General features: G+C 32.4%; 2 protein-coding genes across 2 annotated transcripts in view; one reads left to right on the top strand and one right to left on the bottom strand.

The window, feature by feature from the left end:
* Positions 1-17252, top strand: part of LOC125831700 (beclin-1-like protein) — a 170267-nt gene that overhangs the window by 89708 nt on the left and 63307 nt on the right. The gene's annotated exons all lie outside the window — the stretch shown is intronic.
* LOC125831484 (uncharacterized) lies at positions 2492-4481 on the bottom strand. Its single transcript, XM_049510664.1, has 2 exons — positions 4372-4481; positions 2492-3095 (listed from the first exon to the last, which is right to left on the bottom strand). Exons 1-2 carry the CDS (start codon positions 4479-4481, stop codon positions 2492-2494), a joined length of 714 nt encoding a protein of 237 aa, XP_049366621.1.

Here is a 17252-nt window from a genome sequence, read left to right on the forward strand (position 1 = left end):
ATACTCATGATAGATGGACTTATAGTACAAAAACATTAAATAATGTGATAATACACATGCCAAATAGACTCATAATATGAAACCATTAAATAATGTGACAATACACATAATGAATAGACTCATAATATGAAAACATTAAATAATGTGACAAAACAAGTGACAAATAAACTCTTGCGCCTACTATAAATTACCCTTGTGTTCCTCTCAAAGTTGTTCAGGCATTCATGCTTATTCAATCAAAACATCATCTTATTTTCTTTAGTAATGGAAAAGAGGACCAACAGGGGTAAGCAAAAGATTGAAATGAAGTTGACTGATTCAGAAGAAGTGTGCGTTGCTACTTTCCCACAAAGGAAAAATACCTTGTTGTTCAAGAAAGTGGATGAGCTTTCAACTCTGTCCGGAGCAAATGTTTGTGCTGCTCTCTTCACCAAGTGGAAAACCATATTCCTGGCTTCACAAATATAGAAAAAATAACTGTTAAATTTTTTGAATTGAAATCACACGATAGTCAACGCGATCATGCTGATGTGGGCAAATGAAATGTTTGTGTGTCATTTGATGATCATCTGTCTCTTTCTGATGGTAAATCAAGCCCCAAATGGCTTACAAAATGAGTAGACTACTTAAATGTCAATTCTATTCTAAGAATCTTTATTTATATGTGAAGCTGATAATATTTTGAAAGGAATCCAAGAGAAAATGGTGGTACTTTCTGATGATCTAGTTGTGAAGCTACCTGTGTAAGAGAGTTCATATTTGACTTTCTGCATTTTCTTGTCTCTGTTGCTTCCTTCTTGTGATGAGAGTTAGACTTTGACTTTGTTTGGTACATGCACAAAGGAACATGCTTTATGATAATCCTCACTCGAGTATCCTTGAGATCTTATATTATTAAAAGAAAAAAGAGATCCTTCTTGTTATAATTGTATCTCATAAACTTTCTAGTGTTGGTTTTCATTTAACTCAGATCAGGCCTCTAAAAAAGCATGACGTTTCTGATGGGGAGGTATTGAAGATTTCGACATGTTAATACTTTGATCTTTTACATGTGAGGTAATGTTTTCCTATTTTATTGTTGTATGGATGCATCTCTGCATGATTGCAAATTTCTCTTGGAATCTACTGATGAAGTGTTTGCTCTTGTTCCCTGTTATGGAGTTGAGTCTTTTTCCAACTGCTGCTATTAATTGTATTTTAAATTTGACTAGACAGGATGATAAAAGCTATAATTAATTTCTTAAAAGAACCTTCTATATATGTTAATACTAACAAAAGATGGGATGAAACCGGGTTTGTTTCTTAATTGTTTCCTTTGACGATGAAGATGGTTTATGTTATTTCCACACAAAGATCTAAGATATGAGTCATATGACTACTGCTGTTAGTTTAGCTTATGCTGTGAAAAACTACAGACTAAAACGAGCAAGCTGAGAGCTCCCCTCGAGAATGTGTTGGCCGAACTAGCATAAATGGCTTAAGAAGAGCATTCTATGGTAATGCCATCATTTTAGTTTTGATCTTATATCGTGCACCAGAAGATGAGTTTATTGAGGCAATTTACGTACAACCGTCATTTATGCTAAATGCAGGTATTTGTCTAGTGGGTTATGCATTGTCTCTAAAGGCCATGCCCAACAGTTGAGCAGCCAGCAACTCATGTTGCCTAATTTGAACTCATATTTCTTTTTCCTATCAAGTTATTATCTAGGATTTTCAGAAACAGTTGAGCAGCCAGCAACTTCGATTATATATGCAGAAAAATGGAAACAAAGACTTGAATGAATGTAGTGTTCTTGTGTTAATGCAAAAGCTTTCAGTCATATGATTGAAAGAGTTTAGACCCTATATTGTTGCAAAATCAGTTTCTTCTTAGTTAATACATCTCTGTCCAATTTAGAAATCACATTCCTCTGAGAATCTTATATTTTTCGATGCAGTTCTGTTCTTCATCTTCCCTTCTTGACATTTAACTCGACATGCTTTGGTAACACACCTAAATCAGTAGCAATTATGAAATATCGTACGTCTAACACTATACGGAGTCCATCAAGTTAAAGATTCAACCCTGATCATTAAGGGGTAATCTTATACCATTGAGTTTGTGAGCGAAAGGGGGTCCTTAATTAGGTCATGTTAGGTTTCCAGGCATTTTCTGTGAGTATATCAACTTATTTCTCACAAGAAGCTCCTTTCTAGGAGAGGAGCATATAATTAAAAGATTTTCCAGAACATAAAAACTACTAAACTATTACGGCTTTGTGAAATTTCACGAAACCCCACGAACTACAATATTCTCATATTAAAAGAACACTAATGAAAACACAAGTACAAAAGGGGATTGCTGGGAACTTCAAGAACCATCATACTCCATAGCGCAAATATTCCAATTTCATAATCAAATACAGGTATTACAATTATATGAAAGAGTAATACTAAACAAAAGACTTAAAGAATGTTGATTTTGGTCCTACATTCTTGGACCTTTTCACTAAGCTCGATGAGAAATAAATTTGAACATTAAACTTGAAGATCTAGGATCCCAATAAAGCCCAATTTCATCACCAATGCCCAATCTGCGACCGTTGAACAATTCAATGCACGAAAGAGAAAAGTCATCAGTGTACAATTTCCTTAAGAAAACACTTCCACCTTCATACTTCTTAGGGACATTCTCCTCAGTAACATCCCACACATTAACACACACCCTACCCCCGTTCTCCAAAATTTTGGCCATGTCCAAAGTCCAATATTGAAGAATGTACTCAAACATCTGGATAAATGGAATCATCAGCATTCCTACAAAAATCTCATCATTGGTAATCTGTTTCTTGATCTGCCAATCAATTTTTGGGGCAGGGTATAAGTCCCTTATCTCCACCAATTCTCGAGTGGCTACCAGTGGAGTGTTGTTAACTTTGGAAGCTTCTTCTTCACCTTTTGATGGAATGAAATCGTAAAAGAAGGTCTTCTTCAGGGTAAGAAAAGGCTTTTGATCAGAAATGGAAGAAAATGTGTATTGATACAATTCCCAAGAAAATAACACACCGAAAAAAGAGAAGAGAAAATTATTATTTATTATATACAAATTCCAACTTTGAGCGGGAACAGAGAAAATTGTTACTTATTTATTTTCCTATTTTGAAGCTAACAGAGAAAATTATTATTTATTTATTTTCCTATTTTGAACCTATCCTGAACATAAGCTATCAACACCTGCAGGGCTTTAGAAATAAATGAGCTTACTCAGGTTAGGCTAAAAAAACAGTCTGATTCAAAGATTTTAGTCCAATCTTATCAAATCACGAGATGTACTGAGTTGACCCATATTGAGGGCTCTAAGAAAAAACAACGAGAGCTTTTTTGTGAGGTTTATAATACCTTAGTCGCAGTCATTCTCTTTTTATGCAAAAGTGCAACCGTAAAAAGATGGTGGTAAGAGTTCGGCTTGCATTGTGATGTGTTGAGGGTTCTACGCACGTCATATGTTTGAGCCCGCCTGCAGACAAACTTTTTTATTATATACCGAGCTTCGAACAGTGTGCAATTGGCCGACTAAACCTTTTCACATTGACAGAAAAAATAGAAAATCATGGATCTAACCTGGTTAGCTAATATGAGAAATATGTTTTTGTAACCTTGCAAGCAGAGATGGCTGCGCAACACCAGTGGTTTGTTTATTGAGGGGCAGATGCAACATTACATTACCGAGGTCATCTAAACTCAATACTTTCAATGTTGAGCGCAAATTTGAATGTAAAAATTTACTTAAATTACTTCAAATACTCAGTAGATGTGAACTCATGAGTTTAAATTCTGAATCCAACTTTGTATTTGTGTCCCAACTGTGGCCTGTGGTGAGTGGTTGGTGAGATGCTGGAATAATAGCAAATATTTATTAAAAGCTCAGAGACGTACACCAGATAATTTGAAATACTACTCCGCCAATGTTTCATATTTCATGAATTGGATTTCACTTATTGTTTGGATGGTTGTTACGCATTGTTTTGTTATCTACCGTATTGTATTGTATCGTACCATATCGCATTGCACGGTCGCGTAGTGTAGTTTAAGCCGGTTCTTCAAGCTGTTTCTTTTATTCCATTGTGGTTATTTCTGTTCAATTCCATTTTTTCTCTTGTTTGGCGACTCATTGTATTGCAGCTGTAGTCTTCAGTTGCAACAGAACATGAAACTAGCTACTAATTATCTATTAACAGATGCTTATTTTACATACTAACAACAATAGAAAGTAATTTGAACATTAAACTTAAAGATCTAGGATCCCAATAAAGTCCAATTTCATAATCAACGCCTAATCCGCGATCGTTGAACAATTCGATGCACGAAAGAGAAAAGTCATCATTGTACAGTTTCTTTAAGCAAACACTTCCATCTTCATACTTCTTAGGAATATTCTCTTCAGTTACATCCCACACGTCAACAGACACACCGTACCCGTTCTCCAAACTTTTGGCCATGTCCAACGTCTAGAAGAATGTACTCAAAGTCTCAACAAATGGAATCACCCGTTTTCGTACAACGGGCCTCGTCATGGGTAATCTTTAACTTGATCTGCCATGGGTTTTCCAGATCGATTTTTGGGAGAGGGTATATATCCCTTGTCTCAATTAGTTCTTGAGTCACTACAAGTGGAGTGTTGTTAAGTTTGCAAGTTTCGTCTTCAGCTTTTGATGGAAAGAAATTGTAAAAGAAGGTCTTCTTAAGGCTAAGCAAAGGCTTTAGATCATACATTGAAGAAGCTGTTTGAACATACAATTCCCAAAAAATTATTACACAGAAAAAGAGAGAGGGAAACACGGAAAGTTATTATTTTTGGTGTGAAATTGATGGTCCTAATAACATTCAATTTTATTTTTTTACTATTCTCTTTATTTTAATTTGTTTGTATTTTGACTTTGTACCTAATTTTAGAAGTTAAAGAAAAAATTTAAATCTCGTGGTCTTATTTGGCATTTGACCGAAAATTTTGTATCAGATTTCAAAATTTTGTATTCAACTCTTATTTAACCATAAATTCGATTTTGAAAAAAATAGGAAGTAGACAAACACAAATAATTTTCTCGTCTTTCTCTTTTCTGTTTGCTTTGTTTCTCTACAATGACTTGTTCATCTTCTTCCGGCACAAAAATTGAGATTCACCCATCTTACAAGGCAGATTTTCTTCAATACCCAAAGGGTCCAAACGCCACCGTCTAATATTGAAAGATAGTTCCCCTGAGGGGAAAGAAAAAGGCCCTCCAAGCAGCAGTTACGATGCACTTGGAGTGAAAGCTTGTGACTCTTGTGTTGAAGGAGTATTCTTCAATTACCGCAAATCATGAAACTTGTATTATGTGGGAACAGATTTATTTGACAATAAGTGCAAGGGTTCAAATAGTCGATTTAGTGAATTTAGAAATCACATTCCTCTATTCAAACGTGCCCCAATACTGCACTCTATTCAGGATTATTAGTTAAGAAGTTGCTGATTTTTTGCTTAATTACAATCTGCAGATTCAAAGAGAAACCGGGAATCTGGAATTCATTAAATGCTTCTGTCAGAAACGGCAACTTAGGCTGTGACTCAAACTTGTAGGAGGCATAAGAAAGAGCCCGTTTGCTCCAGTTATGATGAATAAGTTCAACTTTGGCATTTTCACCTGCTGCACCCATTTCTACGAGCCACGATCAATGACCATTCATTACGATTAGCATCTCCATTCGGATGAATGTTTTTTCCTGTTCTATCAACAATGAAGAATGCTAGAGAAGAATCGACAATGATATCAACAAATTCAAGTAAAATAGCAGAAGAGGTTCTATCAAAAGAATGTGCTTGGACCTTTCAAGAACAATACTAGAAGATGTTTTGGAAAAACTGTGATCAAACAGCTCGAGTTATTGCAAGACATTCAAGATTGTATAACCATGCATTGAAGCACAACATCTTTAATATGGAGCCAACGGACAGATGAATTGAAACTCATCTCTTAATAACCGACATCCAAAGTGTTGGATATTTCATTTTGATACTCTAGCTAAGCCTTCTTTCAATTCAATATCTCAACTCCTAATAAAGTATTCAAATTAGACACTTTCCATTTAAATTTTACAAATTTATTTGTGTCACGCCCTGAGCCGAGACCCTGGACGTGGCACACACCCAACACTATTGCTAGTACGAGCGAACGTTCTGGTATATCATATGAGCATGAAACTATAATAATTGAACAAAGTGGAAAACAATATCAAGTGAAACGCGATCCCTTAAAGGATGGAAGTTTTCATCACAATACATTAAGACTACAGAAATGTATTAAACTGAAAGTTATAAACTCATATTCTGGAAAACAAAATCAATTGTTTGACATCTGACATAATCTGTGAAGCCTCTACTAAATGATAGAAATCTGCCGGGACAATGCCCTGGTACACCCTTAATACTGAAATAAACATAAAAAAAACTAATACATCTAACTTGTCCCTAGTGGAAAGGAGGCTCACCAATAGTATACGAGAGGGATCCTAGTGATGTGCCTGGTCACGGATGATCAATACATGAAATGTATTGGTATGAAAAACCACAAAAGGGGATGTTAGGATCGAGAACTTGGGTAGTGCGGAATTTAGCCAAACAATGTTGTAATGACAATAACAAAGACAATAGTAAGTTGATAATAACGAAAGTAAAGCAATAAAAGAAGACACAAATTTAACGTGGTTCGGTTAATAGACCTACGTCCACAAGCGGAGAGGAGCAATATCACTATATCAACAAGAGTACAAAAGAGAGTATAGAATTAGAGTTAATACTCTAATTAATCCCAAATACCCAAAGAGAATAACCTCACAAGATCACTCCAACAAAGGGTTCACACAAGTGTTTCCCAACACAAACTCTCTTACAAAATTACTCTTAATGGAAAGACAAAGAAAGAAAACAATGAAATATTTTCATATGCTTCAAGGTGTGTTTCAACTAATGTCTAAGCTCCCTATTTATAAAGAAAAAAATAGGCTTGTTGATGTCATGGATGAAGTCTTTGGAAGATGCAAAATATTCAACATCTCAATGTGAATATATCAAATATGGTGGCTTCCAAATCTTTGACAAATATAGTTGCCAAATCTTTGACAAATATGGCTACCAAATTTCCACATTTGTGGCTTCCAAATCTTTCACAAAAGAAAGATAAAATAACTTTCTTTCATCAAACAAAAGGCCACATTACAGGGGAACTAGTAAAGCAATAAAATACAATAGCACAAGCTAAAGTAGTATTTTTCAACGTAAAGTGAGTTAAACTTTTTAGTTATTTATGGGAGCAAGTGGTGAATCGACATATATCACCATGTGAGTGCATGGAGTCTGATCTCTCGGCCAGATCAACTAAGCCATCCTATACCTTGCCGGACATAGGACATGACATGATCATTTTCTAACAAGGATCCATAATTATCTCTTTTCTGGACACATGAAGAAAAAAGAGTTATCCGACTTGCGGAAAGATCTCTATGCTACGTCGGCAAATGCATTCTTGGGCACCAATCATTTAGATTTATGCCTTCTCGGTCAACCAGCTAACTCCCTTAAGCTCATACTGTAAAATAACTATTTTACGGATCATTTACTCAATATTTTTAGCCTTAGTGGTTCATGTTCATGCTTTAGCCTTATTAGGCTCATGTCAAAGGTTTGCCACTTTAGGGCTCATATAAAAGATTTGACCATGTAACACTCATAATCCATGATCTACTATAGTTGATCAACATTTTTGGAGAATCAAAATAGTAGAATCTTGATACACTACTTCAATATCTCATGTCCCAGCTACATTTACTTTTTTTTTCTGCAAATTTACCACTAGACAGTGTCTAGTGGCCTTTTATTAAACATAAAAATATCAATAGAAATAAGTGCAAGCAAGGGGGGCTAGGCCTTACCTTACTAATCCTAATGAAGTACCTACCGTCTACTACCTAACAAGCATGAAGAAATAAGAGCTAGAGAGAACTAAGTATTTTCTGATCACCACAGAGTTTATAATACACTCCATGATGATATTAATTAATGCTTAAATAATGTAAAAATATGTCAATCAAGAAGAAAGTTGAGTTATTAGCCTCTAACTTTCTATTACAAATGCATGAATTAAGAAAGATTGATTGCCCATCAAAAGTAACTTGAAGTATTTTTCTCATGTCTTCTTCTTCAAACCTATCCAACAACACTTGATAATTTATACTTTCTTTATGGATTTATTGGATCTTGTTGAACCTATTGATACTGTCAAATGATTCTGCTTTGCCTGTCGCATCAGTATGTACCTGGGAACAAACTCCTCAGTCATTTTACCGTCTCAACTATGTTGTCTTCCATGTGTCTTCTTTTTGCTTTTGTTGCTTCGACTTCTTTGTTGCCTAGGTGATATATCTCCTTCCCTAGCCACTCTATCAAATCATATGTCCAGCATATCTTCCTCATCTTCATCAAGAGAATCCTCGCCCAAATCAAGCATATTGTCTTCCTCATCTTCATCAAGAGAATCCTCACCCAAATCAATTGTATTTGACACTAAGGCCCTTGACTCATTCTTCTTTGCAATCACACATTTAAGCACAAATACGGGAGCTTCTGGACTTCATTTGCTATTCAAAGTAGGTGGTGAGACCTGCTTTTCTTGGATCAAATTGTTGTCATTCTCTGTTAGCTTTACTTGCTTTCCAGTAGTCTTCGATAAAGCATCAAAACTATTCGAACATAATAGGTTTCTTGAGGCATTACCAATATCTTGCCTCTTCTCACTGTCATGAAAATTTCCAGTCGCACCCTTTCCACTACATGTAGAATTATTTTGACTAGTCAGGGAAAGGCTCCGATTACTAGTTGAATTTTTGAGTGCAACCAATGTCCTTTTTAGTTGCATTCTTGGTTTCAACTTGCAAAACATACTGCCCAGAATTTTTAGCATCTTCAACATCAGATGTATCCATTAGTTTGTGTCCTGAATCCATTATTTTTTTTCATGAACCAACTCGCGGCGCATCAACCCCAACTCTTGGTGCTCCCCCTTTGTCTTTGGTAGTTGTTTGAACACCAATGTTACTTGTAACAACATCAAGTGAGTGTGCACGGTTTTGCTCAGAAGTGACAACAACCAATTGTCGATCTAAAGAAGTAGTTTTACTTTGATCGACATCTACAATCTTTCTTTTTTCATTTAGTATTTCTCTCGCATCACCTTGATACCTTTCACTATCGATAGTACCTTTTGAAGCAACTTCAATGGTATCATCAATTTGTTTGTTATTTTGATTTCTTTTCGAGATCAAACGACAACTATCTTCATCATGACCTTGGCGCTTACAATAATTGCAATACAAGGTAGATTATCATATACAATCTCTTGAAAAACCTCGATCAACTTACTAGATTTTCCATCCACAAACTGCAATCTTATACAATTTGAAAGCTTTTTGATTAGATCAAGTATAACCTTGACCCTAGCTGTGCTAGGTCTTGACTTGATTTGAGTAGCTTCATCTATAGCTATTGGTTTCCCAACTGCCGATGCTATAGACAGCAGAGCCTTCTTTGCAAACAAATCTGGAGATAAGTTCGGTAAAGAAATCCAAACCACAGCTAATGTTGTTTCCTCCTTAGGATTATATCCAATGGACCATGGAAAAACCCTACATTGGTGCTCATCTCCATTGTAGAGAAGATAATTAATTGAGTGAGATAAAGCTAGTACATAATCTTCATATTGATCAAATATCAACAAAATTTGTCTTGGAGCAAGTAAGCCAATTAAACAATTGCCTTTGGTACCAAGATGTTTCGGTAAAATTGACCTTAATACCTTCAAATCTGGCGCACCATGGGATAATTTAAACACCATTGCTTGATGCAATCCCTCTTCAATCATAAAGTCTTGCCTTTCCTCCATTGAGAACGTGATAGTAGGTTCTCCATGAATTATTTCGATTGATTTAGCGATTGTTTTTAGGTTAATTAGGGCAGAATGTTTAGGATTTATAGTATTAATTGGAATTGAAAAGGGTGGCGTATGTGGTGGTTTGGGGTGTTGGGGCGGGCTGAACAGCCTCGAAAGGAGGCCGTCCAGTGGCCGTAGCAGCCATGAGAGCTGTGCAGCTGCTCGCTAGGAAGGAAACCCTAGGTCAGCCATTTTTTTTCTGCTTGTCGACGCTTGCTGTATGTCGTCCCAGCTACATTTACACTTTATGAAACTAAAAAAGAATTTGAGATGGTTTTAGCAAGGTTCATTGTTCATATCAAGTACCAGAGTTTTCAGCGTGTGATTCCTTGGCAAACAATTTAGATTCAAACACTATAGTTCACAAGATATTCAGCAGATAACCAATCACAAATATTTAATTTTGGTTAGGGCTCCATTAAATGATAAATTTTTATGACAGTGAAAGGTGAGTTGTTAAGGATTTTACTTGTAGTTATTGAACTTTATATGTAATGCAGTAAGTTATAAAACTATTTTTTGTTATATTAAGTTTAGTGAACTATATGTGAAATGCCAATAAATACAAATGACCAGAAAGTCAAATTTTTGGCATCGGTTTATAACATATCACTAAATACACTAATGCTATGCCATTTTGTAAATTTTTATGTAGAAAATAAAAGAAAGCCATTATATAAAAGTTTTGACTACCAACACAAAAGTCAATTAAAATAACATTTAGATGCCATTTTAAGCATTTAAAAAACTTGAGGAAATTTTGACAACTTTTTTAGTATTTTTACTTCATATTTTAACACATGGATCCCTTGATAGTTAACTTTGCACATTTTCCTTACAAAAATATAAACACGAGTTCATCTATTTCTAATTAGGGCTGCATCAAATGGTATCATTAGAAGGTAGATTGTTATAGATGATTTACGTGTGTATATGAAGTACTTTATATGTAATGGTAAGTCAAAAAATTATTTTTTGATATATTAGATTTACTGAATTATGTGTTCTTTCCTGTAAATACAAATGACCAGAAGGCCAAATTTTTGGCCCCGGTTTATAACATGTCACTCGCTACATCAATGTTTTGTCATTTTGTAAATTTTATGTAGAAAAATAAAAGAAAGTCACTATATAAAGGTTTTGATTACCAACATAAAAGATAATCAAAATAACATCTTAATGTCATTTGAAGCATTAAAAAAACTCGAGGGCTGAAATTTTGATAACTTTTAAGGGGCTTTCCTCCATATTTTAACACGTGGAGCCCTTGATGGTTAACTTTGCACATTTTCTTAAAAAATTGTACACATGGAGTTCATCTCCATTAAGCGGTTTCATTAGAGGGTAGATTGTTAAGGATAATTCTACATGTTGTTATGAACTTTATATGTAACGGTAAGTCACAAAAATCTTTTCTTTTTTTTTTTGTTGTATTAAGTTTACTGAATTATGTGTTAATTTTCAATAAATACAAAATCATCAGAAGGTAAATTTTTTGGCGTTAGTTTATAACATGTCACTCACTACACCAACGCTTTGCCATTCTGTATATTTTCACGTAGAAAAATAAAAAAAAAAGCACACCATTCTGTATATTTTCACGTAGAAAAATAAATAAAAAAGCACACCATGTAAAAATTTTGACAACCCACATAAAAGATAAATAAAATAACATCTAAATGCCATTTTAAGCAGTTTAAAAACTTGAGGGCTAAAATTTTAATACATTTTTAATACATATTTTAACACGTGGAGGCTGTGATGGTTAATTTGCATTTTTTTTTAAAATTGTACTTCTTGACGGACCATCATTCCCTTTTACTTTATTTATTTCCAAAAGTAGCCTTCCCCTTTTATAAGAAGTTGTGACTTTTATAAAACGTTATGACTTTTATGAAAAGTTGCGATCGACTTTAATGAAGAGTTGCGACTTTAATGAAAAGTTGCGACTTTTATGAAAATATGTGACTTTTATGAAAAGTTGCGACTTTAATGAAGAGTTGCGACTTTTATGTAAAGTTGTGACTTTTATGAAAGGTTGTGACATTTCCGAAGGGGTGCAACTTTTCCAGATAGTTGTGACCTTTCCGATAAGGCACAATAAACATTTGTTCTTTGTTGTCTATAAATAGAGGGATTTCCTCTCATTTTAAAATAACGAAAATTATGAACTTCATCTTCTTCTTCTGCACAATTAAATATTCATGTATTTTGCTCCTGTTGAGTGGCTCACTGACATCATTGCTTATGTTACAGATCCTGGTATGTATTTTTACAGTCATTAATTTATGCTTATGTTATTAAGGATAAATGATAAGATGTTATAATCTTCATTTTCCTTTACATTATTAATGTTTATTACTACGTAATCTTGTATGTAAGATAATATAGTGTTTTAGTTTTAATGACAGATAGGTTTTAAGTCTTATTTTTTAAATTCCGTGATATTAAATTCCCACGCGAGGCGCGGGTAATTTTACTAGTAAATAAATAAATAATACACGTGAACTCCATCTATTTTTAACTGGTCTCCATTAAATGCAAAATTATTACGACATCAGTAGGTAAAATTATTAGTGAGTTTAGTTTAAACACTTTGAATTATGATTCGTTCTGCTTGTACACATGATAAATTATTTCTATTATATATTTTCAACACTAATTTGGAAAAAAAATATATGCATAATCTCAAGCTAACCATCATAAAAGTTTTTCAAAATTTGAATTAAAAAGATCTAATAGAACACTTGATTATATATGTGTTTATGCTTAATTGGTACTAGTATTGGGCACGTGCGTTGCACGTATATTCGATGCTAATAGTTTAAAGTTCTTAAGACATTAGAAATAACACCAAAACTGAAAGTGAAGGATACATGCTCAATTGATAAATAGTTCAATCGATATTCACTATCATCACAAAGTACATCACACCAAAAGTTAATATCAAATGAAGTTGAAATGATCCACTTAGTTTTAAAAAGAAAGAAAGTTCCTTCAGCATTGTATTCTAATACTTTGATAACTACTACTATAGTTAGCAGTTGTATACAGTCAACAAATTGTAGAACGTTTTCTTGTGCTTTTACTCTATCAAATATTCTACCTAAATGATATTTCAACGACAAATAGTGTGGATATGAGCAACACCACTAATGGATTCAAATACTTGAGGCCCATCAAGTAGTTATTGTCACATGAAAGTAGTGTTTGTTGAAGTTGTCTAAGAGAAATAATTTAATATATATAAATCATAAGTGCATGTATAAGTACCCTTTATTTGATTTACTTATATGAATAATTTAATCTGAAATTTGGTAAAAAATTAAATATTAGTTGAATAATATGTATATTGTATTATAAAATATAGTGTTATAGTAAGCCAACATCAATGTATTTTGTGTGAGCATGAAACACCATATAAAAAATAAATTCGTATTTCAAATCAAGCCTTCTCAAATTCAAGTGCACCTAGATATCACCATCTCGACTTCTTCTTCTTCTTCCCCATGCAGTCCATCTACCATTTTTGGATCATGTTTTTTTATCTTTTAGTTTGTTGTTGCATCTCAAAATCCATAGACTTCTCAAAGGAAGATTATGATAGATAATGTAAGTGAAGAAACTAACATAAATTAGTGTATTTTTATTGAAAAAATAGATTAATAATACACTAAGCGGTGAATTCTTACAAAGGAAGAAGCATATAGTGTACGTCTATTTTTCTCACTTCAAATAGGGGGGTATTACTGATCAAAGGTTAAAACCTATAGAACGTTACTGACTTGTTGAGTTAATTCCTACAAAAAAAAATAGAAATTAGTGAAAATTGTGCCATTTAAAGTGCAAGTTGAAATTGATTGACAATGAACCTATCTGAATGACTTGATTATTGCATATATGGAAAATGATTGTCCAAACTTGTAAATTTGAGCAGCTAAATATAGTTAGTAGGTAGACTGTATAATAAATTATAACTTAAAGATAGTAGATGCAATTTATAGTAATTCAAAAGGTCATAGCCACTGAATTTTAATATTTTTGTTGAGTAAGAAAAAAAACAGCAATAAAAAGTTTTGAAATATGTTCATCCAAATCAATAAATAAAAGTAGTGACATAAATATTTTTCATACGTACCTCTAGATAAATGAAGTATGATCCTTACCTTTATGCTACAAATGTTCTCTAGATAAATGACATATGTTCATCCAAATCAAAAGAGAAATGATTGCTTCATGGAAAAAAATATAGTGCACAGCTTACAAAAAATACGAAAAAGGCTAAAGTCAACTGTGAATCATCTATGAATATAACATCAATAGTAATGTCAAGAACTTAGGCCTTTTTATATAAATTCTATAAAGAAAATATTTTTCCACCATTAATCCAGGGAATTTGAAAAGACCAAAAATGAATCATATGAATGAATAAATTAATATCAACCCTTCCTCTTCTTTTAGCTTTAAACCGGTAGTAATTACAATGACGGCATTGTCTTTTCATAAGATGATAATATCATTAGTATTAATTAGTATACTATGGTCAGTTTATTGTTTAATATTTTAATATTTAATTAATTATACATTTTATGAAGAGATTTTTGGATTATTATTATTATTATTAATTTATTATTATATACATATAGATTATAGATGATAAATATTATTAAATTAGATATTTCAATTAAGAATTAATCTAAGGAAGTGCAAAAGTCATAAACATGTTAATTAGAATGATACAATTTAATATTTAAATTAAATAATTAAATGTTTCATAATATTTTAATTTATAATAAGGGTAAAATCGTAATTCAACTTTTAACTTTTTTTGTTCCCACTTATAGTAATATATATATATATATATATATATGATAAGTTAAAATCTGAATGTCTAAATAAAACAACCAAACAATTTTATAGGTCTTTGTGTGTGTCTTATTATATTTACACTAGATAACGTGCGTTGCACATTTATCCCAAAATACTTCATATAAATTTTATATTGCAAATGACATATTTTTTTCCGTTCAAATCTTTGGTATTTACGGAAAAAAAATCCATCATAAAATTGACTAAAAGTGCATAAAGTAAAAATAACTAACTATTGCATAAATTCAATATTCAAATGAGGATACTAAAATACCACATGCTAGGCTAATGTATACAAAGCAACAAGCCATGGTAAATTCTCAATAATAATAACAACACAATAATAGAAAGTTGTACAATAACAACAAACAAAAAGACATAAATGTTAAACTAAACAAATAAAAAAGAGACCAGAGAAGAGAGCATAGAGATTTTCTCATATATATATTTTTTCAATTGGTTTAAGTGTGTACATTATTGTGTCAAATGTCACTATTTATAGGATAGCATTGAGGAACACAAAGAATTGTCATAAATATGATATTAATTCATTTGAGATTATCAATGAGAGATGAGAGTTCAAAACATAATGAATATAATTAGTGGGAGTTTACATTTACATAATGAAGAGTTTTTGGTAATTTATATATACTAATATGATGATTTACTATTTAATATTTTATTTAATATTTTATTTATTAAATAATTTATAACATTTAAATGTAATGTAGAAATAAAACTATAATCTAAGGATAAAATATGTAAAAGAATTCAAATTTATTAAATGTTTAATGGAAAATCATTTTGATTAATTATTAAAATATTCGTAGTAACTATGATTATGAAAAATCATCACTATTACTATGTGGAAGATGTAAAGATTGTTTTTTTTTTCTTGCTAATAATAACTTACAATTTAATAATGAGTATTGAATTGTAAGTCTAGCTGAAAATAAGAGTGTTAATTACCATAATACGAACAGTCAAAATTCATTGAATCCCAAATTTAATATTAAATGAAAAAGTAATATTTTAAATAATTTCAAGAACATGGATTAATAGTTAAAGGGCATTTTCGTAATTTAATTTTTGACTTAGATTCTTCCCACTTTTAATATAAAATATAATATATGATATATGATATGATATATGATATATGATGATGATATGATTTTCTTGTGCCTTTCCTCACTCTCCATATAGCTTCAATTTTCACTTCCCTTCCCTTCAGGTTCAACTTCTTCTTCTTCTCCTAGTTTTTTTGTAGTTTTCATGTCCTTTTGTAATCTCAACTGTTGTTTGTGTTTTTGGTTGTTTATGATTTTGTGAACAGTGAATAACAATGGCAGAAAAAGGAGAGCCTGCTCTCAAATCTCCTGGTAAACTAGTTTTTTTTTTTCTATTTTTTTAAATTCTGGCCGTGACTATAGATATGGAGATAGAGACAGAGTTAGGTAGGGCCCGAGGGGTTTCATCTAAATCCCTTTTGTTAAAAAAATACATATGTTGAACCCTCTTTGACGAAAATATTACATTGTTTACATACATGGTTAAAACTATTTTATGTATATATAGTAGATGTTCAATCTGCTTAGGCAGCAAATTATGTTGTTTATATATGATTCAAACCCCTTCTATAAAAATTCTGAATCTGCCACTGTTATACATACTTTCCATTGTAACTCAGACCGCTAGCAACTATTGTTGAGTAACTAATTCATTTATTACTAGTGTATAACGATAAATAAAACAAAAATGTTACTCCATATCTCCCGGTATTTGATTGTTACAGGAAACATAGTTTAAGATGTTAGGGCATTTTTTTTTTTGCTTCTTAGAAATTTAAGATGTTAAATTTGTACATAAGGGATTGCTCTGATGGTAAGTACCTCCCCCTCCAACTGTGATATCCATGAGCTCGCCATGCTTCAGTTGTTGTAAATGGAGATCCATTATTGATTATGCTTGTTAACCATGTTTTTGTTAGCATGATGGACAACTAAATGATTGTATATATTAATGTAATTATGTAGTGATATAAATTACCATGATCATATACATTTGTTGTAGAATCAAATGAATAAACATTGTGATAGAATAGTTGATTTGGAGGGATAGCAAGACAGATTTAGAGGGATTCAATAGCAGATTTGTAGAGATAGAATAGCTGATCTTTAGGGATAGGAATGGCGGATCTTTAGGGATGTGTAATCTTTATTTTCTCTATATAATGGAAAGACTCTCTCACTTTGAGAGGCATTCAATAGAAAATTGACATGGTATTAGAGCCTTCTCTTGGCTATCTTGTTTCATAGAGTCATCTGTGGTTCCTTCTATTTTATTTTTTTTGAAAATCTTGGTTTTTGGTTGACTGTTCATCGA

The sequence above is a fragment of the Solanum verrucosum genome, unplaced genomic scaffold (assembly GCF_900185275.1).
Source record: "Solanum verrucosum unplaced genomic scaffold, falcon-dt-bn FXZP01000049.1, whole genome shotgun sequence".
NCBI lineage: Eukaryota > Viridiplantae > Streptophyta > Magnoliopsida > Solanales > Solanaceae > Solanum > Solanum verrucosum.

Bases quoted from the DNA above. Each gene is read 5' to 3' on its own strand.
- LOC125831484 (XM_049510664.1), bottom strand. From the start codon at position 4,481: ATGGCCAAAAGTTTGGAGAACGGGTACGGTGTGTCTGTTGACGTGTGG. The intron at 3,096-4,371 runs GTACAATGATGA...TCCCGCTCAAAG, and splicing joins AGTGTTTGCTTAAAGAAACT to TTGGAATTTGTATATAATAA.